At 41.2% G+C, this 25,609-nt stretch overlaps 1 protein-coding gene across 5 annotated transcripts; it reads right to left on the bottom strand.

Annotated features, from left to right (window-relative positions):
- Position 1: 1 nt before the first annotated feature.
- On the bottom strand, positions 2–24,422 carry LOC127935513 (protein PRRC2A). 5 transcript variants are annotated; one of them, XM_052533444.1, is made up of 18 exons: positions 24,021–24,422; positions 23,825–23,883; positions 23,562–23,662; positions 15,155–15,306; positions 13,190–13,367; positions 12,703–12,799; positions 12,389–12,464; positions 9,329–9,472; positions 8,917–9,167; positions 8,733–8,815; positions 8,476–8,624; positions 8,136–8,238; positions 7,837–8,035; positions 6,931–7,474; positions 6,499–6,734; positions 5,924–6,218; positions 5,619–5,841; positions 2–5,333 (listed from the first exon to the last, which is right to left on the bottom strand). In XM_052533444.1, exons 4-18 carry the CDS (start codon positions 15,267–15,269, stop codon positions 2,345–2,347), a joined length of 5,682 nt encoding a protein of 1,893 aa, XP_052389404.1. In that variant the 5' UTR covers positions 15,270–15,306; positions 23,562–23,662; positions 23,825–23,883; positions 24,021–24,422; the 3' UTR covers positions 2–2,344. The 5 variants fall into 5 exon arrangements, with proteins under 5 accessions (XP_052389404.1, XP_052389402.1, XP_052389405.1 ...); XM_052533442.1 differs by having other exon boundaries at positions 23,562–23,665; XM_052533445.1 differs by lacking the exons at positions 23,562–23,662; positions 23,825–23,883; positions 24,021–24,422 and adding exons at positions 7,600–7,692; positions 19,594–19,882.
- Positions 24,423–25,609: the final 1,187 nt, after the last annotated feature.

Consider the following 25,609-nt stretch of genomic DNA (forward strand, 5'->3'; position numbering starts at 1 on the left):
CTTCCATTAAAACAAAAGATTTTTATTTAACTTTTTCTCTGTATACTTTTTTATTATTATAATAAGACACTTCTCTGCTTGTACATTGCTCCCTTGAACTTAAAAATAGCAACACCTGTGTGGGAATGTAAGTTGGGGCGGACAAACTCAGATGCATACCAATATACATACATGTGTGTATATCAAGGTTTCAATAATAACCTCGGGTACCTTGGTATAGTTAGAAGTATAATACAATCTCTGAGTATTTCAAGGAATACACATTTCTATTCAATATTGGTACATATAATGTGACCACACCAATGGTTTAGGTTTAAGAGGGGTGATAAACAGCACTGGAAGCCGATGGGAGAACAGCTTCTAATGAACAGACCAACAGAGCTGTTTCTGAGGACGAAACCATGCTTGGTAAAACATGTTCTAGAGAAGTCAAATAAATCCATTTTAGTTGTTTTCCTTATTAGGTAGAAAATTATATATATATATATATATATATATATATATATATATATCGATTTTAAGATTTTTTCCACTGCACTTCATTTGGATTAACATGTACACACGATCCTAGATAAAATAAACATCCTAATAGTGTCAGAAAAGGTGGGCAATTGGGACTCATGTTCGCCTTTCACAAAGCGTCCTATCCTCAAAAGAACACATTACATGTAGAGATCCGATATAAATTCACACATACTTTTTAAATGCCCTACTCACACATACACGTCATTTGAAAGCCCTACTTATTATTTCAAAGCTATTCATTAGACCAAGGCATTCCCAGAAAACAAACAAACCCCAACTTACACCATTAGGATACAGATGCTGGTCAAAATGAGGAGGGAACAATGCTTTGATCCGTTTCTTTTTAGACGTCAAGCATTTGCGGTTTCTTGTTAACCTGGGCTCAGGCTCCCTGGATGGGCAGGTTTTGTTTGACGTCAGGCATATTGCACATTGAACAAATGTCTCATTTTGTAACACTACTCAAAAAGGGCCACAGACTCCTTGGCATTGACTTAAGTCTCAATGAGATGACTGGTATATTGAAGATCAGTCCGAGGATGTAAGACAGTTGCTCATAGTTTCGAGACATTTTCTGGGGGACTTTGGAAATACACACTGGACTGAGAGCTTTTCTAGGTTACAGTAAAAAAACGGGGTGAATCTCTAGACTCCCTAAAACTGGTAAGTGAATATAACAGTAGCACAATACTAATCATGTTCAATAACCTGGAACTGCAGTATGACACCTAGTCAAATAAGATGCCCAATATATAGCCATTCATTTGGAGGAGAAAAAAAAGCACATTGAACAATTTTTATCCTAGAGGAGATTTTTGGAGTTTACTGGCTTAATATACGTGCAAGACAAAAAATCTTTTAACGGATGTTCTCTAAAAACAAACTATGAAAAAAACATTAGAAAACCTCTGAAGGACCTTCAATTAAGATCACCATCTAATAATATAAACACGTCTAATGTGCACTATTAGACTACAATTCCATGCGGAGGCCAAAACAGCTAATGAAACTATTTGAAAACCAATGCAAAGCAATGAGCAGAGAGAGCCTACAACTTAACAAGAAAAGAAAAAAATACACCACATAATTCTGAAAAGTGGGCACTACAGTGATATTCAAAAAAAAAAAAAAAAAGACTGAGCATTGGTGTTATACTTGGTGGGCACAGTAATATGTGAGTTTGAACCAAAAATTAAGAGGGTTATATTTTAAAAAATGCATTTTAATGATCTGCTTTGCAGAAGAATTAGAAAAAAATATATATATCCTCACCTTTTAAGAGGTTGAAAATGGAAAAATAACACAAGAAGGGGGGAAACAAATATGATAAATTTGTTCTCATTAAAAGAGCAACTTCCACAATCCAACATGTGATGTGAATACACAAGTACATAATATCAACCTTGGCCTTTCATATATACTTCAAGCCACAAGTTCTTACACAAGTACACGTAACGTGCCCAGTATACACAAACTAAGCACATCTTTGTTAGGTTGATTGGTCATTTTATGCTTGTATATGCAAACATAAATGGGCCATATGGTCAAATGCATTTTTAGTCAGGATATATTTCCATTAAAAATGGGGTGTAATATGTAAAATCTCAGGATTTGTGGGAGTGTGAAAGGACAGTGTGAATTTCTAAGTAAGGGACAAAAAGCTATAAACCAAAAGAACTAGAATGTGTTCATGGTCTTAACTAATCTTTTATGATAATAAAGTATTAACATGTTAAGGGGGAAGATGTTTTACAGAAAAGAGTGGCCAATGATAGAGGGATGCATTTGAAAAATTTCCAAATAAAAAAAAACCAAAACATCACTTCCTATTCTTAGGAGAGGGCCAGTTGCCACGCCTCTCACCACGATTTCCCCCACCATTGCCAGCTCCACCGAACGCCCCACCAGCGCCAGGTGGACCCCTGGGGCCTCTTCCTCCTCCTCCTCCTCCACCACCACCACCGACATTAACCCTTCTGTTCTGCCTCTCCATTCCAGGCCGCTGACTGGAGAAGCTTCTCTTGTTGGTGGCCAATTCTTTAGCGGTCATCTCTCTCTCGCCACCACCACCACCTCTTCCTGATGGATGGTGGTGATGGTGATGGTGGTGGTGGAAGGAATAGGGTTTACCACCTCCTCCACCCTCTCTTTCCCGAAACTCTGTGAAATCGCTGCTTTCGGAGGCTGTTTCCCATTCCTCGTTGGCCTGATCAGAGTTCTGGTTAGAGACGTCTGGAGATTTGGCACCCCCAGCTGGGTTATGGTTGTGATGGTGTTGAGTGTGCGACTGGGAGCTGCCCTGGTAGTGATGGTGGTGGTGGCTGTTGAAATTTTGGTTTCCACCCCCAAGGTTGCTGCTATTCTTATTATTGTTAGAAGTTGCAGACACACTGTGGTTTGCATTTGCAACAGCTGCGGTAGGTGCATTGGGAGTGCTATTGGTTTCTTGCAGGGAATTCTGCAACGGTGAAGAAGGCTGCTGCTGTTGTCCAGCTACGACTTCAATAATTCCACTGCTTCCATTTATACGGGCTGCATTCTCTCGCTCTTGTTTAAGTCTGCGGAATCTGGGAGGTTTGTCCTGCTGATGCTGAGATCGTCCGTGCCGTCTGCGACGAGGGGGGCGCTCAAATCCCCTGTTAGGGAAACTTCGTCCGTCAGGGGCAGACAGAGGAAGAGTCTGGATAGGAGTGCCAGAGGCATTTGATGGAACATTACTTGAGGACAGTGGGGCTCCAGCACTTCCATTCTCGGTGGAGCCCTGTTGGATAGCTGTAGGCACAGAGGAATTAGGTGCGGAGGGATTTGCACTGTGACTCTGAGACGGATTCTGGTCTGCAGCTTTCTTCTTGTCATTATTGGCTCCACGGCCTGTATCTTTAGGAAGGGGTGGCTGTGAGGATGTCAGATGCTTTCGCACAGTTGCAGATTTTGCAGACCAGCCATGAGAAGCGGAGCCAGGTCCAGATCTGTGTCCACCAGATGCTCCTGCACTGCCTCCACTTCTGTGGAGACCTCCTCCAGCACCTCCACCTCCACCACCACCACCTCTGCCACGTCTAGATGGCACTCCCCTTGGTGTGAACACTCTTGTCTGGGAGTTTCTGATTGGAGCTGAAGAAGAACCTGTTGTAGGGTTCTCTCCTCCGATACCAGTCTTGGTGTTTGACTTGCGGTCTTCCTTGTCAGAGTGAGCAAGGTCACTCCCAGCACTATCGCTGCCTGTTTCAGATCCCCGTTGTCTCCTCCTCTTTGGCACCTCTTCATATTCAGAGCCTTCACTTCGAGTCTCACTTCGGTTTCTAGCACGCCCCGGATTCGGGTGAGAGCCCCCATGTCCATGTCTACCACTACCAGAGGATGCCTCTCGCTTGTATTCTTGATTAGAAGGTGCATGGTGGTAGCCACTGTTGTTAGCTGATCTATAATCCCTGCTGTTCCTGCCTCCTGCTTTCCCACGGCTGCCACCACCTACACTACCAGTGTAAGTGCCCCTGTAACCCCGGCCTCGGCCGTAGAATTCTCCTCGACCACGGTTGGATCGGCTCCCTCTGGATGAAGATGCATGGTAAATTGTGCTTCCTCTTTCAGCAGAATGCTCTCTTTCCCTCCTGGACTGGGGAGCTGAAGAGCCAGAATTCTGGATAGAGCTTTCTCCATTTTTGAATCCTTTACCTGTACCCCCAGGGTTACCTCGCTCCTTTCCACCAGTTCTGGGTTTATTTGATGAGGCTGCATCTTCTTTCCCACCGAGTGCTGAAGCTGCTTGGGCCCCAGAGGCCGTTTCTTGTTTGGTTGCAGTCTGGCTAGCATCTAGTTCTTTATCTTTACCAGAGACTCCAGTAGTCTTTTCTCCTCCTCCTTCACCACCCTCTCTTTTCATCTCTTTAAGTACTGGTTTCTTAATAGGACCTGCCCGCTTAACTGTGGTGCCATCTGAGTGAGTAAAGGATTTGTTCTCAGGCCCCTGATTTGCAGATTCTTCAGTATTTCCACTTATTCCAGAGCCTGGAGCCTTTCTGTTATGATTTGGGCCCCCACTTGCACTACTGCTACCAGGCCTCGGGCCCCAGTGTGTCTCAGTTTTGTGCTCCCGACTGCGAGGGTTGGATTTAGGGTGGTGGTGCTGCTGCAGAGAATGCTGTGGAGGCTGATTTTGCATATTTCCCATCTTCTCCTGTTTCCTTCCTGAAGCATGAGCAGATCCAGTATTATGTTCACTCGGTGGTGGTACCTGATTATGTAGTGACTGTTTTCCACTACCATCTTCTCTAGCTGAGGAAGATGATGATGATGAACAGGAAGGGGAAAGGGACAGCTGATGGAGTGGAGGTGAAGGGTCACTCTTTTTTGGCTCCCCCCTTTTTTCTCGCTCTCTGCCATTCTCTTGCTTATGAGGATGAAGGGAGAAATGAGGGGCATGAGCAGGAGGACCATGGTGTTGGAGATGAGAGTTGGTCTCCAAGGCCGAGTGATCAGAACGGCCATTACGGTCATAATGGGGATGAGGAGTCCCCCAGATCTGGCTCTGTTGACTACCCTCCTGATGGCCAAAACCATGTAATGTCCCTCCACTACTGGCCCTTTGCTGCAGGTGGGAGCCCATTCTGGATCCATTGTCAGGGTAGTTACCGAAACCTCCTCGCCCACCCATAAAGGGCTGATGATGGGCATGGTGGCTAGCACCCTGGCCCCCAACTTGAATCCCAAGAGGTGGTGGGGTTTGGTTGGATGAGCCAGATGGAGAACTGGGAGGCTGAATGGGAGCTGTGCCTCCCTCCCGCATAAGTATTGGAGGAGTGTCACTTCTAGAAACATAAAAAAAAGAAAAGATGTGTCATGCTTCCGAAACAAAAAAGAAATCTGGAATAATTAATAAAAACTGCTTTAATACATAAATACACACAGACACACACACACACACATATATATACATATATATACACACATACATATATATATATATATATATATATATATATATATATATATATATATATATATATATATATATATATATATATATACATATATATATATATATATATATATATATATATATATATATAAGTTTAAAAAAAGCTTCTTGTTACCTTTGACCTTTGCCAGCCTCCTCTTCCTCAACAGCTTTCTGACGTAGAGGGGAGCTTAGACCTCGACCCTCAGTACCCCCTGGAAAACCATCTGGTCCCCAAGCCAGTTTGGGATCCATTGGGGGTGTGCCACGATGGGGATGAGGGGGTCCACCATGCTGCTGCCTATCAAACTGATCTGACCCAGAGCCACCAGAGTCAGAACGCTCTCGACTCATCATCCCTGAAACATAAAAGCCTGTATTATCTCTGGACAACAAGACTGTCAGACTAATATTCACGGTTAATCTCAGTTATTTATTAACCAGTAGGATGCATGCTGGTTGTGTAGTAGTCCATGGGTGGGGGACGTCCCTGCATCATTCGGGGATCCATGTAGGGCATCATCATCCAGCGGGGATCAAAGTTCATAGGCAGAGGTGGAGGACGTCCCATTGAGCCAGGTGCATAAAGGGTTGGTTGTTTGGGGCCAGACTGTGGTGTGGCACCAGGGGAGGGGCCCTGCTGATTCTGAGGCTGGGACTGGAGCTGACTTTGGGCAACCTGGTTATGTTGCTGCTGCTGCTGCTGCCACTGCTGCTGCTGTTTGAGAAGTTGCTCCTGTCCACAAATGATACAGATCAAAAAGTATTTATGTTTAGCAAACTTTAATCTAAGTACCCAAGTATACAGTCATATGTTTGTTAAATGTTATCCCTCCAGGAATCCTGAGTACATATTGAGTATACGTTTTTTTTCCTTTAATAATCTTTGCAAAATGCTTTTCTTAATAATGTGCTAATTATTGGGACTGGGGCCCTCCAGGAATCTGGTTGAAAACCACTGCTTTAACCACAACTTTTTCCATATTTAGAAACAAAACATCCAACACAAAACAAACCTGTTGTTGCCTCTGAAAACGAGGAGGAAGTGATTTTTGATACTTGGAAAAGCCTTGCCCAGATGAACCACTTCCCTGTCGTCCAGTTCCACCAACATTTTCAACCACCTTCACTGTGTCATCTCCACCTCTAGTGCGGATATGCACCACAGGTTCCTCCTTGGCATCTCCAGGCACTGGGACATCCAGGATTTGTGGATGCTGGGAGGATTGAGGCTGCAGAGCCTGCTGAGATTCTGAAGGAAGAGGAAACCATACGATCATACACGTTACATTTAAACTTATTTAAAACAAATGCTGTAATCTGCTCATCAACCTCTACCAGAAAGTGACCAAGAAAAGTCCACCAAGTGTCTGAATGATGAAGAAATATGTTGTCCATTCAACCAAGAACACTAACATTTTTTGGTTAACTATTTATGGAAAACTAACCAGTGCTGGAGTCATGGCTGCTGTTGCTGCCAGCCCGCTGTCGGTTATTAATATTCAACCCTAGTGTTGTTCCGCTTCCTTGAGTGGATGATAGAAGAGGGTCTTCAATGTCCACAGAGGGTGATGGTGGCTGACTGACATTAGGAGATGAAGCAGGTGCAGACAAGGAAGGACTAGGGCTGTTTGTTGGAGCATCACTGGGGCTGCTGGGTTTCATAGTCTGTTGCTGCTGCTGTTTTTCATCAAGTCTTTTCAGTTTCTCTGCGCAGGCAGCACGGCGCTCCTCCTGCATCCTCCGCTCCTCCTCTTCACGCCGCCGCCGGGCACGCTCTACCGCAGCAGAGATCTCAGTTGATGACTGTTTCCTCCGTTGCCGCCATGTCTCATCCTCATCCTCACCCTGTTGCTGGGGAAGCAGGGTGTTGGAGGGAGGAGGGGTCGTCCCACCAGGCATTGCCCCTGCCTGCTGCTGTGCCTGGGCACCACTGGGCATATGGGGGGCTAGGATGGGGCCTGAGATTGGCGACTGGTTCGAAGGCCGGTCCTGTTAACAGAAGGTAGTTTATTAACTAAAGTTCACCAATCCAACCACCATCTCCATCACTAACATGCTTTTGCTAGTGCTTCATGTCGTATCCGTCCTATTACTCGGACCCTTTCCCCATGTACCTGGTGGTAGTAGGAGTAGGGCCCTTGTCCAAGAAGTGGACCTGGTAAGGGGGAGAGCTGCTCCCTTGGGCCACTTAGTCCAGGCCTACGCCCCTGCATAGGGGTATATGTATCAATCAGAGAGTCATCCAGGAAATGCCACAAGCATGTTCCTGTCCTCACAGTGACTGTACATTATTTGGCAAAGGCCAGTGGTACCAAGGAGCTTGCACCTGGATGGGGATACGAGATACATACCTGATAAGATCCTGCATTTGCTTGACTGCTCCAGCTGTTTCCACCCTCCTCGGCCCAGCCTGGCTTGCTGGAGGGGGACGTGGAGCCATCTTCAGCAGAGGAAGGAGGGGTTTGACGCGAATCCCCTCCACTGTTGGATGCCCGAGAACGTGAAACAGGTGCAGGTCCATCTTGGGATCTCTGCTGCTCCCTTGACTCCCTGTTACAACAAAATATAAACACAAAGTATGCAAAAAGAACTTCTGTGTGCAAAGAGTTCAATTAATCAACCAATGGGAAAGCATTTCGGAAATGCTTACCGGGTTCCATTCTTGCTTTCAGTCCGTTCCTCTTCCCCATCATCCTCTCCTTCATCATCACTGAACTTCAATTTTGCAGAGTAGTCAATTTCCTCCTGTGCTCCTAGAAACCAAGCAAATCAACAGGAAAAGGTTATTATACTGTAGTCATATGTTGCACTGCTATACCAATATTGAAAGAACAATAAAAATGCTGGGTTAAATTTTTTTTCTCACAAACATTTGGCCACTGTCATTTGGTTAACAATCAAAAAACAAAACAAAAAAACATTTCCTGATAAGAGAGTTACCCAATTAATCCAATCTAATGCGCCAGAGTAATTGTAAGGCTTTCTCTTACCAGCCCAGCCCTCATCTCCGTCATGATCCAGCTCATCCAGCTCCTTCAGATCATCCTGTTTGAGGATGGATGGGCGTTTTACCACTTCACCCCGGGGGCCTCCAGGGGGCCGCCCATCAGGCCCTACTCCACCCTGTGACCGAGAAAACCTGGCAAGAAGTAGTCAGGAGGAGGTTAGAGTAGCCAACTAGATGCCTGTGGAAATAAATGTTAGTAGTTGAATTTCTACTCAACTGAAGGCATATACATTTTCTTACCTAGGGGCCTCATTTGGGGCTGGGTACCGGTAAGGTCCCTGTGGACCATAAGGGGGTGGGAAGGGCAGGTATGGTGGATACATCTACAGAAAAACCACCCAGAAAGAATGAATGAATGCATTGAACAAATCAATCACAATTTAAGACATTCTCTACAGATGGGCCAAAATGTTACAAAACTTACGAAGGGAGGCATGATGCCTCTGTAAGCCTGGAACTGCGGGCCAATAGGTGGCTGGGGGAGGGGAAGTGCGGGGTTACTGGATGGGGAAGTTCTAGGCGGCCCGTGAGAAGCTGCATTCTGCTGTGGGATGGGAGGGGCCCCAGCAGCACCCTCCATCACCATGACTCCCCCAGGACCGCCCTCCGCAACTACCTCCCCAGCCAGGGTGGGTGCCAATGCCCGGCCCCCACCATCCCGCCAACTTGTTACGTCTGGAACAGAAAGCAACAAATTATTTATCGAGAGACTGCTGAACATATGTGAGCCAATATGAATCAGAAGCACCAGAAGATAACAGATACGAGTACCACATGCTCAAAGACACAAATCACCACATCAGCAAACGAAAGAAGAGAAGGGCTATCATGCTTACTTTGGGGGCGGAGGCTTGGTCCTGGCCCATACCACTGATCTGCAGTGACCTGTTCTTTGCCAACTTTGTCCTGGTCTCCAGCCGCCTGCAGGGTGGGAAATTCCTCGCGAGAGAATGGCGACGGTTGGTTTGATCCCTTTCCACCTGTGAAGAAAGCAAAAGGAATTGAATCTCAATGTATGAAGAAGACCCTTCACTACAAACATCACTTTTCATGTCCAAGCAAACATGATGAAACAAAGATTAACTACAATAGTTTTACAGCACGTGTCCACTGATATTTTGGACTTAAAGGGGGGGTGAAATGCTATTTCATGCATACTGAGTTTTTTACACTGTTAAAGAGTTGGATTCCCATGCTAAACATGGACAAAGTCTCAAAAATTAAGTTGTACGCTTGAAGGAGTATTTTTGTTCCCAAAATACTCCTTCCGGTTTGTCACAAGTTTCGGAAAGTTTTTTCGAGTATGGCTCTGTGTGACGTTAGATGGAGCGGAATTTCCTTATATGGGTCCTGAGGGCACGTCTGCCGGAAGAGCGCGCACTCCCGTAGAGCAGAGCACAGCACAGACATTTCACTGATCAGAGCAAGAGCGTCGCGAAAAGTCACAAAGGAAGTGTGTTTTTGGTTGCCAGGGAAAGACAACCCTGCACAGATTACCAAAAAAAAACAGCATTAAGGGACCAGTGGATGGAGTTTATTTTTACAGAGCATCAACGGAGTTGTGCAAGTGTTTTTGTTTGTTCCCTGCATTTCGAAGATGCTTGTTTTACAAACAAGGCCCAGTTTGACGACGGATTTGCGTATCGTTTATTTCTTAAGGATGATGCAATCCCAACGAAAAAGGGTCACGATCGTGTGTTGGAACCGCAGGCTGTGAGTAAAACTGCTTAAAATATCTCTGCCTCCTTGTTAGTGCGACCCCTCTAGGGCTGCCCCCGACTAAAGATATTCCTAGTTGACTAACACACCTGCATTTTTGCAATTAGTCGAATAATCGTTCATTTATGATATTAATATAAAAACTTGCGTATATACAAGGAAAGGCAGCCTATAGTCCAAGTTGAAGTTTAACACTTCCATATGACAGAATATGCTAAGCATGATGTTAGCGCGTTCAAAATGAAAATGAAGCGCTTAAAACAGAATAGTAAAGCGTTTAAAGTAGGCTATACAGCGTTCCAGACACAAAAATCAGTGGCCTGAACGTTATAGGCTAATTATAACATAAAAACAGCAATCAGACTGCCTGTGCATTTAAATAATTTATTATCAAAAATACAAACTGTAACAGTAACATGTCAAAAAAAAAAAAAAAAAACAGTTTTGAATAAAATAAAATACAATTTGTTCTTTAAAATAAATTAAATAAACGTTTTAGTAACTTAGGCCTAGTACAAAAGGCGAAAACAAAAACAAAACAAATAAATACTGTCGCAAAAACGCTGTTTGGTATAAAATTACAGTGGAAATTTAATATAATTTAATAAAAGGAAAATTAACAAAAACGAACAATTTAATAAATGCACATGGCACATCGCACAACGCCAAAACTTAGAATAAAAAAGAAGGCGGCAAACAAATCAACAGCCTAAGTATTTGATTAAATTGTTTAGAACAACTATATTTAAGACAAAATGTGGAACAAATAATTTAAAGAACACTAATAATCAAAAATATCAGAGCAAAGCCGCAAACTGCCATTAAGACGACGAGTCTTGAACTGAAACAGCAAATTGCAAATATCAAACTAATTTTTCTTACAGAATAAAAAAAAACAACTTCTGCATTATATGAAAACGAATAAATAAAAATAATATGTATTTATTTATTTGTATAGCCTAACCGTTATAAAAATACCCGTTTTTTACAGATATTAAGCATTATTACCTAAGCTTTCAATTCGATTTAATTTATTTCATATTATGTGAGAGGAACACCAGCTTGTCTACATTGTTGGGAAGAAAGGAGCTTCTCGACTTGTTCACAATAAAGCCGGCCTTTGAAAAGATGCGCTCTGATGGAGTGGATGTGGAAGGGATACAGTGGAGGCGTTTAGCTGCTTTAGTGAACTTTGGATATCGATGTTATTTTTATTTTTTTGCCACCATGCCAATGGTCCCGAATCGACCTTTGTTTTATCTGCCAAGTACATTTTTAGTTCATCCTTCTCTTGCATGCTGCTCCTCATCAAGTGCGCTTTGGTATACCGCGAGACACGAGATCTCGTTGATCTCTCGTTGCTTTGATGTCTGCGCAGCCCCTGATTGCGTACTTTTTTCACGTGATTTTTTTTTTTGCGACTAACCACCTAATCAAAATGTATTCGACCAAGCCCTTTTCATATCGACTAACGTTTAGTCGACTATTTGGGGGCAGCCCTAGTCCCCTCCCATGCCGGAGACCCCGGTTGGAGCCCCACTCGGAGCGAGTCGTTGCTGCTGCTGCTCTCGTTCAGTTCGTTTCAGCCTCGGGATCTGATTCTGGATCATAAATAAACGGCTGAATCTGACTGTAAGCCATGGTTTGTTTTGGATGATGGGTTTTCCCTCACGGTAATGTCACAGCTTCCAAACGCTCTCAACGCAAAAGCCTACTGGCGCTCGTGATTCTTTAGCTCCGCCCACACGTCACGCCTCCAACCAGTCGTGTTTTTCCGTGAAAAATCGGTACAGACTATCTTTCTCTTATGAATATAATAAAACTAAAGACTTTTTGGAGTTGTGAAGGATGCAGTACTACTCTATAGGTACTCAAGATTAACAGGATATTGTGTGAAAACGAGCATTTCACCCCCCCTTTAAAGAACGATGTTTAAATTTCTTAATGTTCCTTAATAATAAATGTAGTTATTAAGTTAGTAATTCAACCAAGTTCATCACCCTAATTTGTTTTTATGATATAGTGCTGATTAAAAAAAAAAAAAAAAAGGTTAAGATAATTAAACAATTCTTTATATAGGAAATGTTTTTTTTACTACTTTGTAACTTTTTTTGTTTCAAATACTGTACACACAGTGAGTTGTCATCTGCACGCATGTTCTTGGTACTGTATCTTACCATCTCCTTGTACTCCAAGTGTAACACTGGCCGGAGCCCAGGACTTTGGCCCTGCGGCCAGAGCTTGAGTTGGGGCCTAAGAGACATACAAATTTGTCAAGAACCCAACGACATGCCAGGGTAACAAAAATGAATAAATAAATTTATTCAATATAAATTGAAAATCCTGAGATCATTGACTTGATCACAAACATGTTCATTGGAATGTGTCTCGTCATTCATCAACTACAGCTGTAAGACGTGGGCTTCATTAGTTCAGACTTGTTGAAAAACATGCATAACATTGGAGATAATTCATGTTTGTGTGATGGCACCTCTTGAGCTGGGGGTGTTCTCGGCATGCTCGGCGCAGACGTCTGTGAGACCACAGGCTGCTGCGACTCCGGCTGCGCTGCTGACAATACATCGGTACTACAGCGAAAAATCATAACAAAAACAACAGACATTACATGGCAGGCATGGACATGTATCCAATCAGACTGTATTTACAGACAGCAGAAAGAGGAAGGTCTCCAAAGATAATTATAACTTTGCCTGAGTTTTCTACAGTCCAATCAAAACCAGAGTGATTTTTCTCTACAAACAAACTAATTTAAGGATCTGGGTGGTCCATAGTGAAAACGGTGCACAATTAGAGCATATTGTCAGATAATCATGGCATTGTTGAGCTTTTTTTCACACTGTAGACAGTTATATTGATGGCGATGAGGCAAATAAGGGTTTTATATTTATTGTGTAGGGAATTACACAAAGAATATCATCATGCATTGTACCTCCTTCAAAATAGAGAACATGCCTCACCTCTTTGGGTCTGCTTGTTCCTGCTTGCTTGCCCATCCTGTGCCGTCTTTGGGAACGAGCGAGACGTTGGGGTCGTTGCCTTTGTTCTCTGCCTTCAAACTAGGCAAGTTGGCAGGGGGGGGCATGCGCCGTGCAGAGGCAACTTTACCAAGAGACTGTAAGCCATGACGAGGGGCAACTGAAAGTCGAAAAGGGACAGGAGAAGTAAATAAACAAGCGCAGAAACCCAATACGGTCTTGAGGGATGCAGCCTGAGACTAAGCAATAGAGACTGCGGCTTGAGCAGCACTATCAAACTCCTTCATCCATTACAGCTTAGGAAAGCTTGGATGGCCAGTGAAAGGAACAAAACTATCTTAAAACTATCTTATGCGGATTTGTTTCAAGTGGTCGACTCGAAATTGACTTGGTCAAAAATCCCAATTGAACACTGTCACGACAGACTTGGCCCATGCAAAATAGGTTGAGCATTGCACAGAGCAGTCATTGGCAGTTTCGGAAACTGAAAAACACACGTTCAGTCTCCTATTTGTTTCCTGGAGCAAAGCAGCCTGGAATGCTGGGGGAATTGTATTTTGGAAAACAGGGACAGCTGCTTAGAGTTGGTATTTCAGCTACAGAATGAAACATAAGCAGGGAAAACGATGATAACAAGAACTATGTCTCGGCGAGCTGCCCTGTACAATGCTGGCCAAACTGGAATTGGTTTAACTAACACTAGGGTGGAACCAGAGTGGGATTTAAGAAACTTAAAATTCAATGAACATGAAGACTCTTTGTTTCAGAAAAGCCGTACAGATTATGGTCTTCGATTGCACACTGTAAAGGACTGCACTGTCTTAATATGCAACAGCCGTATCACACAGTTTTGACAAAGACAGATGAACTCCATCAGTCCTATAGGCACAGCAGCCATCACCTCCTGCTAATACATAAGTCTCTTGCAGTGGAAACCCAGAGCCATATTATTCCCAAAATGCATAAAAAAGGATGGAATCACAGCATTCAGTCATAAAAATGTAATTTACAGTATAACACAGAATGTGACTGAATTTCACACATTTTGGTTGAGTAAATCGAAAGTAGGGCTGTACTTAATTAAATTGCAATATGGACTATTGTCCATAATCAATAAAGTGCAAAAAAAACTACATGTTTCTACATGAGTTTCATCTACTACACACACTCAAGTATGCATCACACACTCAAGCATGCATGATGCTCATAGTGTTTTCAGCGTCTGCCGTCTCATTGTATGAGGACATGAGCAGCTCTGAGAGTTCACTTAAGCATTTCACCATTTAATCTGATAAAACTGTTGTCATATATATTTTATATATTTTGACACACAGAAAATCAAAGGTCTGCACAACAATGAATCAAAAATAAAAGTTCTGTTTAACTTGAAGAAATTGTGACAGAACTACATTACTATTTTACAGGATAATGTGCTTCTTGAATGACGATAAAAATATAACTAAAAAACTCTCTGAACTAAAAAAAACGTTTAAATTACTATTCATTTTTATTTAGTTACATTTTAATAGAAATATTAAATTGTTCGTGTTTTATGACTTTTTGATTACCACCGGTTTTTGATAATACATTTATATTAAATTATGAATCCATAAAACATTTCATAGGGTACTATTTTTTGTAAACATTTAAATAAATTATTAAATTGTTAATTATTTATCAATTAATTTGTTTGGACAAGCTTTTTAATTATTAAAATGTAATGAAAAAATTTCAAACGGAATCCAGAAAAAATAAACATTTGGGGAAAATAAAAAAATATTTATTTTTAAACTTTTAATAAACTGCTGCTAAATTGTATAGGTTTCATTATTTCAATTAATTGCATTAGAAAAGTTAACAGGGTCCATTTTACTTTTCTGTTGATACAAATACAAAGAGATTACAGACATTACTTTAAACATAAGCTTCTAGTCGATGCAAACTCACCAACAGGCTTCTGTGCTTCAATGCTCTTTCCTTTGTAGGTATCAAACAGGTTGAGAGACGCATACTTGGTTTTGCCATCCTTCCCCTTTGCCGTTTGCCCAGAGCGCTCTGACATTGCGCTGTACGCTCATTGAGTATGGTGAGTCCTGAGACTGACAGAGAAAGAGAGAGTGAAAAGGGAGATGAGTGTGATGAGTCGAAAGGGTGTTCCCTTTCAAGTGTTCAGAATCAAAATGAATGTTAAACTGAACAGCCAATTGTAGGCATGAAGGGAGGGTGTTTGTGTCATTTCAGTTATATGTTATATGACATGTCATTTCTATAGTGTTGTCAAAAGTACCAATGTTAGAACTGAAATTTTAACGATACCAGCCAGTGTTTCCCACAGACTTACACTCTATATCTACTCTACTCCAATCTTTCCCCCCCAAAAAATATGGACTATATGTAAACAGCAGACGGGAATGATTGATTAAAAATGCAAATGAATGATCTGCCAGCAGGAGGAGCTTTAGGAGCAGCAGAAATAGAGGTTTCCCAGGTAACAGCTGTAATCAAAGCAGCGCTCCGCTCATACACGCTACTTTATCGGGTGTTATTAGAAAGATTAAATGAAAATGACATCTAAACTTTTCTGAAAACAGTTCCTTTCAAAGATACATTCATATAAAAACACCAGCACAAAGTTTTGATTTTGAAACGTGTCTTCAAGGCCTTTTGGGAAATCTATTTTCTATTCTATTTATCTGTAAATCAATGTGTGGGAAACACTGCCAGCATTTCCCGCTAGCATTTTGAGCTCTATAGTGTGGATTCTGTGGTAACTGTGTAATCGCTTATTAATGTATGTGAAGCAATGATCAGGCAATTCAGAAAATAGAAAGTGCTCTTGCCATTGTGCGGTTACTTGAATCAAGCCCAACAAATGTGTTTTAAAAAGAGTGGATGAGTAAGGCCAGCGACACACTGGATACGTGGGGCAAGCGTCTCAGCTGCGTGGTTTATCAGTTTTTAATTCGGCTCCCATGTTAACAGGTTAGAACTTACAGACTGCCTGCATGAGACGCGCCTCTCAGACACGGCTCGAGCCACGTGGAAAACATGTGCGCAGATGCGGCAGATTTGTCACAGGACGAGTGATATGACAGTTGCGCCAGACTATATATTAGGGCTGCTCCGAACACGATCGGCCGATCGTCAATGCACATCTCGTCAGTAAAGCCGGTTCTCTAATCAGCAGTAAATTCCATCAGGTGCATGATTTCACACAGAGCAGCTGTAACTACACAGAGCAGCTGTAACTACACAGAGCCGTTGTTAACTGAGAAGATGCACAAATAAACGCTGAAAATGAATGTGGATTTGCGCATCTTCTCTATTAACAACGGCTCTGTGTAGTAACAGCTGCTCTATGTGAAATCATGCACCTGATGGAATTAACCGCTGATTAGAGAACCGGCTTTACTGACGAGATGCACATAATGATTGGCCGATCGTGATCGGAGCAGCCCTACTATATATGAACTAACCGTTTTAAATACAGTATTTATATCGTTAGTTTGTCAGTGTCTTTTAAAGTATATTTTTTAGATTATTGGTGATTCCACAGGCTCTCTCTCGCGCACCTGCGCGGTTTAAAACACCAAACAGTTATGCTATGACAAGAACAAAGAGTCTCTCTCTTACTCCACCCATGCACAATAATATCGTGTATCGTCGATCTCATGGGCTGACGATATAACAATTTGAAAAATGACCATATCGCCCAACATCAGTATCTGGTTTACCCAAGTTTACGCCAGACCAGACAGAAAACTGCACAAACCCATCAGACAAGCAGCAAGTTACAACCAAACAGTACCCAAAACCAATGTTCTCCTCTAAATTGTGTTTCTTTCTGTACAGTACATCAGAAAACTGCTCACTGATTCATAAATTCACTCCTCAATATAATCCGTTAATGAAGTTGGCACAAACTCTTTAAAGGCAGAAAAAAAGCCATAGGCGACTGGTAGTGCATTATAAATGCTGTTCCTCTGTGTCTGCCTTGCGAGGGGATGCATCTATAGCAACACCAGGGCTGTCTTACGGCTAGCCTGTAATGGCCACTCAACACAAATACATTCAGAAAATCTCTAGCGGATTTTAAAATAAACAGATTCCATGAACTCCAGCTGACACAGATAAAACGAAAAGCTGCATTTCTTCACCATGCTATGATATAAGAATAAATGTCAAACACTGAACAGCATTTGCAAAATCACATATGTATCCTTAAGTATGGCATGAACTGAAATTGCCTAAATCTTGCCATCTGTAGGTTATCACAAATTTACAAAATCATTAACTCTAAATACAAAAAAAACATAGGCCTATTAAAAAATAAGAAAGCATGAACTGACATTCCCACAAAAAGTGTTACCAATTAAATCAGTTACTGAAATAGTTTTTTCAGCAAATTTAGGCTATATTCAGTCCCTAAAAATCTAAAATGTTGCAACTGTAAAAAAACAAATCCATGACACCAAAAATTATAGTTATGTTTATTTTTAAAATGTATGTTTTGTAATAAGTTACTACGTAAGTACATTTGGGGTGTGAGTGTGCAGTTTACAGTATACAACAAAAAGTCTGAGTCTCATCAAGACAAGACATTTTACTCATGAACTGAAAATCCAACAATCTTGACGGAATGAAGTCCTCTGAATTTTGATGTCACAGATGAATTAAACTAGGCTATATAATGAACGTGTGTGCACTAGAACATTTCAGTGATAGTATTGTTTCCCACCATAAACTATGACTGATAAAAAAGAAAAAGTCTGTTTAAATTAAAACGTGTTTTTTAGGCTTAAAGATCTGGCAACCAATTTTTACTGTAAATTGAACATTTTTTCTTGAACAGTGTGACTTTCAATAAGACACATAATACATAATGATTACAAGCCCTCCATCCAGGTAGATTAACATTCCTTACAAAAAAATTGCAAAACAAAATTATTTATTTAGGTTTCGACAAAATAACAGTTACAAGAATATATGGCAAAACAGCCAACATTCTCAATATCATCATAGAATATTCAGAAATGTAGTGTAACGTTAACTAAAAATCATACAGCAGTAATAATAACTGTAGTATCAATATCATCATGAATTATTCTTAAAATGTTTGTGCAATCCCATTATATATATATATATATATATATACATATACATATATATATATATATATATATATATATATATATATATATATATATATATATATATACACACACACACATCCTATGTATATATAGTAAGCTTTTAAAGCAACAACCGTAAATTTTAAGGTAATTTTAAAAAGCACAGGTAAAACAGCTGCTCAAAAACAAAGCTGCAACAACGTGAACACAATCCGTGAGTGAAGAGCCCTGCTTCATCACATCCATGGCAGTGTCCCACACACATCAGTGTCCGTGATTGGGACAGATGCAAATCAGGAGCAGCAGCGACGGTCAGTTTGGATAGACCTGAAAAAATAATCTCTACGCGACATGAAGCAGCAGAAGCTGCGTAGAGATTATTATACACGCTTTCCCAACTGGTCGTGAGGACACGGAGCAGCTTTACACAGACATGCTTAAATAATTCATCTAAGCGTATGAAAAGCCTGATATCTGATATAAAACGTGCGGTTGATATAATATAAGCCCGGTAAATCGTCTGTTTTGACTGGTTCCCTCGCTTCTTGTAGCCGCGGCCTCCATGTTTCGTGCTGGGAGGAGAGGGCAGACCTATACGTTTCATAATATACTAAACAGCAAAACCACTCAGATCTCAAAACAGCTGCATTGATCTAAACATAAAGTAGATAAACCGGAGAAAGCGAAGAATATAACACGGGGGAAGAACTGGTGTGTATAATTGATGCTGCGGGTTTGATGGCGAGAACAAAACAAAATGGCGCCGTGAAGTGAGGCCAAGAGCTTTTTAGCACATTAGCATCGGGATCTGTGTCGAGGTAAATACACTGACTTCATCTGGAATCCGAGTTCAAGTGCGATGTGATATTATGATTAAGCGAACAAGTTAACCGGAGATTTGATTTGAACCAAAACAACGCACTTGTCTGACATACAGTCTCAGTCAAAGCACGTCTTATATATTTATTCAATCTAACGTTAGGCGTACTACTTCAACTCATCGTGAACATAAGACCTGCTAAAATGGCTAGCAGTTTAAATGAAAACCTCACAGGGTCTTATTAAAAAACAACAACACGTTATATCTTTATCAGGATGTGTGTGACACACAAACACATAAGCTTATGTCGATAGCATGCTAACGTTAGCCGACACCGACCGATGGAAAGCAAGACCCCAACACTGCGATCACAAACACCTCTGTAATAAAACCTCTTCAGTGCACTGTAGTGGCCATTAGACACAGCTACTAACCTGGTCTTGTCCCGACTTGTCTCGAGGTTGTATCGTTGGGTTATTAGCAAAAATCGTGCACTAGCTACCGTTAGCACAAGCTCTTACAGAAGCTCAAAACGGGATTATGTGTTGAAGAGATCTGATGAGGATTTCTGAGGACGGATGTGTGCAGGGAAGCTTACTTGTACTCCCCTTTCTTTTTTTCCACAAAACAAAGGAAAAGGGAAAAATAAAATAATATTGGAGCGGCTCGATCCGTCACTGTTAGAGCCGTCAACGGCTTCTGAGGATGTCAGCGCAGAGAGGGGCGGATGCCAGCGTAGGGGGTGGGGCTCATTAACATAATGAGTTCCAAAAGGACCTCTTGGCCAATCGGATCGCATATGTTAAAATGCAAATAACATTATGTAATGAACGCCTCTGTAGAAGTCCAGTGTGAATGGCCTAACAAGACAACCCTCGCGTAACGGGTGTAGGTTCATGACATCTTTCTCAGTCAGCATAATTATTTTTGTTAAAGGTTATTCACTTTGTTTAACATTGAAAACAAAACCTGACTGTTCCTAGTGGTGTCAGCGGTTAATTAAAAATATCATTATGACTATGAACGTGTACAATAATATCACCACGGTATTCTTTCAAGTAATGTGGAGTATTATTTAAATGTTTATGACTATTGTATCCATGAAAGTAGGTCTACCATGATATATACTAAAAAAACACATTACTTTTAATCCAGTTGTTACTGTTAGCAAGCAATCAGTAAACATCCATGGAATATAATACAAAGTAAAAACAGGTAAGTCATTTTCATTTGTCATCTGAGCAATTAAACAGGTTTATTTGACATTAAAATGTGATTAAATAATATTTTTAATGTTAACTTTCTAATTAAAAGTCTCTTTTGCACATCAAAGCTACATGTATTTACAGCTAAAACAGTAAGTGTAAAAATAGTATTACAGTTTTAAATAGTAGGCTAACTGTTTTTTTGTTTGAATATATTTTAAAAAGTAATTCATCCCTGTGATGCTGAAGCGGAATATGCAGCAGTCAGTCTTCAGTGTCAGGAATCATTCTAATCTGCTGATTTGGTGCTCAAGAAACATATTCTTATATTATTCTTATATAGTGTATATTTCATTAATCTTATTAGCCCTTTTTTTCATTCACTGTTCCTTGCGCATCCAGATCCAGATTAAATAACAAATAATATTCAAGAAACAGCTGAAAACTCATCTCTTCATAAGAAAATAAATATATCCTGCTGGGGAAAAATCTTTTATAATTTCACAATTCATTTATCCCACTCTGTTCAAGCTTGCACTGTTCTGAACTGAACGATTTCTGAAACTGTGTACTGCTAGCTCTTCTCTGTTTATTGCCTCCGCAACATGAATCACTTGTTATATTCCTAATTTTTTAAGTCACTTTGGTTCCAAGTTTCAGCTTAATTAATGTTAATGTATTTTTCTGTAAACGTTTATATTTTTTCACAATTATGTGATGAATAAAAATGTCAAAAGAACAGCATTTATGTCAGAGTAATAGCCTTTGCCTGCCCTGCTTCCTTCTCTCTACTTTTTGCTGTTTTTTGTCTCACTGCACTGCCCTGTCTAATAAAGGCATAAGTTTTGAAATAAAAATATTAACAAGTTTAGTGTGTTCATGCTGAATACAAGTATATGTATATACAAATAAATGTGTAAAACAAATCAAACATTGCTATGCAGTTTGGTAATTCTTTAAAAAATATTTGCACAAAAAGCCATTTAAACCAGGGCTTATGTCTTAGTTACAACAAAACACACCTTTGATTTATCATTGAGATCCAGTGCATGCTTCATTAATTTCAGACTAACCCTCACTAATCCACCAAACATACACATGAAATGTGCCAAGTGAGTCTGTCACACACACACACACACACACACACACACACACACACACACACACACACACACACGCACGCACACACAGACGCACACACAGACGCACACACACACACACACACAGAATGGTGGTGCTTTCAGTGGCCATGAATAACAAGAAAACTGTCCTCCTCATTTATTGGCTAAATATTTAATAGCCACATGAGTAAATAAGTGAATGAATGATAAATAAATCAGACAAAGCTATGAAATAACTCCTTAATAATTCTAAGAAGAACCAGCTCTGAAAGTATACACGTGTCCTGTGTTAATCATGTCAACAAAGTAATCAGAGTGAGTTGCATACAATGTTTGACAATTTGCATTTCCAAAAATAAATTTTCTATTATAATATTATCAATATTTTTGAATAGAGGGAGTGAATTTCCAATCCAGATTACTCTCTCTCTCTCTCCCTCTCTCTCTCTCTATATATATGTGTGTGTGTGTGTGTGTGTGTGTGTGTGTGTGTGTGATTGTTTCATACTGCTCTGGGGTTTGTTGCATGTATCACTACAGTGTTTGACAAGTCCAAATATTTATTGCATGCACGTAAAATGTTAAATGACAGTAATTAAGTTTATCATTTATTAACAGTGGTTATAGACATATGAACATGACATATCACATGAATAAATGAACTAAATAATGATCTCCAAACTATAGCATTACACTACTGTATGAAATCTGTGAAGATTAAATTACAGAATCTAACACAGAAACAACATAAAAGCAATAAAAGTGATAAAATAATAGGCCTTCTGAAATTATTTTGCCCCCTTTTTATGCGCCATAATTTTCAGAGAAAATGTACAAAACATACTTTATGTAATATGCATGCCAACGCCATCAAATGTCCTAAATGAGGCTGTATACTGGCAGTCAGTCACTGCACTGGTGTGGATATCAAAGACTAGAATATCTTAAAGAGACTTTTGGTGGTTATTTACTGTACTTCACAATCACAGATTCTAGCCTAGATCTTGGAATATGACCCAAATAATAATTTTCACCATAAATTTCCATCTGAACAAGTAAGTAACAAGTCTGTCACCTTAAATAAATTAATTTAATATAAATATGCATGCCAACACTTTCTAAAGTTTATCTCAATATTTGTGTGAGACAGATGCACTAAAATAAGAGCACAATGCGCATGAACTTGTGGTCGTTACTATAGCAACAGTATGATGTCCTTACATTAATGCACCACTAGATGGTACTCAAGCCCCTTGAGTTAGATATATACATAGTAAGTAAGTGAGATGAGTAAGAAAGACTGCTGAGCATGTGCATGCATGTTAATCTGCTTGTTCATAGTAGTTATTAAAGTTTGCTAAGATAAATACACAGTCTTGTACTTCTTGTCTACATGAAGACATAACAAAATTGGCGACGGGGAGTTTTTTTTTAATGATATTTCCTGAGGATGGCATCAGTAAGTGCTCCATTTCCCAGTCCTTTTTTGCCTTGTCCCGGTGAGCCTGCTATACCACTAGTAACATGGCTGAAGATGTTTCAGAACTACATGCTTGTCATTAATGCTACTGGAGATTCCTGGCCAGAAGCCAGAAAACGGGCTTTGCTCCTTCACTGCCTCGGAACTGAAGGTCAGAAACTGTTTTATACATTGCCTAATACCGGTGACAATCTAGCAGATGCTATTAAAGCTTTGGAAGAGCACTTCATTCCAAAAAGAAATGTGGTCATGGAAAGACATGCCTTCAGGAAATGAGTGCAGAGGACAGATGAAACGGTATTGCAATATATTGCTGCACTGAGAGATTTGGCGACTACTTGTGAATTTGCTGACAATCTTGACGATATGCTGCGTGACCAGCTTGTTGAAAACATTTCTAACTCTCGCATTCGTGAAAGATTATTAGTGGAATCTAAATTGACACTGGAGACTGAAATAACAATTGCCACACAGCTAGAAGCCGCTTATGTTCAGGCAAAATCAATGGCTACAAGCAACCCTGCTCCAGTAGAAGCTGTACATTCCACTCCTGCTTTTGGATGGCAACGTCCAAAGGCCAAATTCAAAGCATGTACCTCAAAACCCTCTGCTTCTGCTCCTTCTTCGTCAGCTCGGACATGCTTTCATTGTGGCTCTGCTGGACATCTTGCAAACGCACAGAATTGCCCTGCTGCATCTGCTAAATGTAAGAATTGCAATAAGACTGGACATTTCGCAGGAGTCTGCCGTTCTGCTCCTACGCGTTCAGTGCATTCAGTTGAATTACCAGAGGTCTGCATTCTCTATCTACCTGGAGAAAATGACCATTTGATGTGTGATGTGATCATAAATGCCATACCTGCTGCCATCCCTGTGTCTCTACAGCTCACAGTGGACACTGGTTCATCAGTGTCCATCCTGCCAAAACAAGTGTATGAGCAGCATTTTCACACTGTGCTGTTACATGCTCCTACTGCCGGTTTAGTTACTTACTTAAAAGAACCAATTTCAGTACTAGGATGTTTATCTGCTACAGTATCTAAATATGGCCTTACCTGTCCTGCAAACTTCTTCATCGTTGACAATGGCAAGGCTTTGCTAGGCATGGACCTGATTAAGGGACTCCAGCTTCGATTTGATGCACACACTGTGCTGCCGCCGCCACAATCTGCTTCAGTCTGTGCCCTCTCCACTCCTCCATCACAGCATGTTACATTGGGCTGTGTAAAAACTTTTACACACAAGGTTAACATTTCTGAATCTGTACCTCCTGTCAGACACAAACTGTGTCACTTACCTTTCTCTGTGAGAGATGCTGTTTCTACGGAACTGGAACGACTTTTGCATGCATGTGTGATTGAAAAGATTGACTCTTCTCCATGGGTTTCTCCGATTGTTGTGGTCCAAAAGAAAACAGGGGGGATCCGCATGTGTGTGGATCTGCGAGGGCCCAACAAGGCAGTTATAGTAGATAGCTACCAATTGCCGCACATGGAGGAGATGATGACATTACTGCAAGGCGCATCTGTATTTTCAACTATTGACTTGGAAAGTGCATACCATCAGGTACCTCTTCATGAAGACAGCCGGGACCTCACTGCATTTATTACACACGAAGGCCTCTTCAGGTTCTGCAGGGTACCTTACGGCTTGACATCTGCTCCATCTGCTTTCCAAAAGATGATGGTTGTCATTCTAAAAGGACTCCAGAATGTTGCAAATTATCTGGACGACATCATCGTTTGGGGACGCTCGCTACAAGAGCATGATCAAGCGCTAGAGAATGTGCTGCAACGTCTCAAAGATGCCGGGTTGGTGCTGAATCAGTCTAAATGTCAATTAAAAAAACAGAGCTTGAAGTTTTTAGGACACATGGTGACATCGCAGGGTATTCAGTTGGATCAGGAACATCTCTCTGCAATAATCGATGCACCTGCGGATGCTGTTCAGTTGCGTTCTCTGCTAGGCCTTCTCTCATGGTACAACAAACTCATTCCCAATTTCGCCTCTGTGGTAATGCCCCTGCGTGCGTGCCTGAGAGATGAGAGTGGATTTCGTTGGTCTAATGAAGCTCAACAAAGCTTAGCTGATGTCAAAAAGCTACTTGTACACAGTCCTGCTCTTGCACTATTTGACCCAGAGCTGCCAGTGGTAATTTCTATTGATGCATCGGCTTACGGACTAGGTGCTGTCTTCGCACAAATATGCACGGATGGTCAAGAACGTACTGTCGCTTTCGCATCCAGAACACTCACCTCAGCTGAACAGAAATATTCCACTGTTGACAAGGAGGCTCTGGCATGAGTTTGGGCAGTGGAAAGGTGGAGGACATACTTGTGGGGACGCAGATTTACTCTGCGGACTGACCATCAAGCCTTAACGACGCTGCTGACCACAAAAGGGACTGATAGAGCTGGTATGCGCATAGCCCGGTGGGCTGCTCGGTTGCTCTGTTTCAACTATACAGTTGAGTATCGTGCTGGATCTGAAAACCACACAGCAGATTGTTTGTCCCACTTGCCTCTGCCTCTTACTTCAGATGCTGAGTCGGATACAGAGCCTGAGTTTTTGCTTTACTGTCCACAGGTCCGACTGCTATATCCCAGGATGAGTTCGCTGCTGCCTCTGCTCGCTGTTGTGAACT

This window comes from Carassius gibelio, chromosome A19 (assembly GCF_023724105.1).
Source record: "Carassius gibelio isolate Cgi1373 ecotype wild population from Czech Republic chromosome A19, carGib1.2-hapl.c, whole genome shotgun sequence".
NCBI classification, from domain to species: Eukaryota; Metazoa; Chordata; class Actinopteri; order Cypriniformes; family Cyprinidae; genus Carassius; species Carassius gibelio.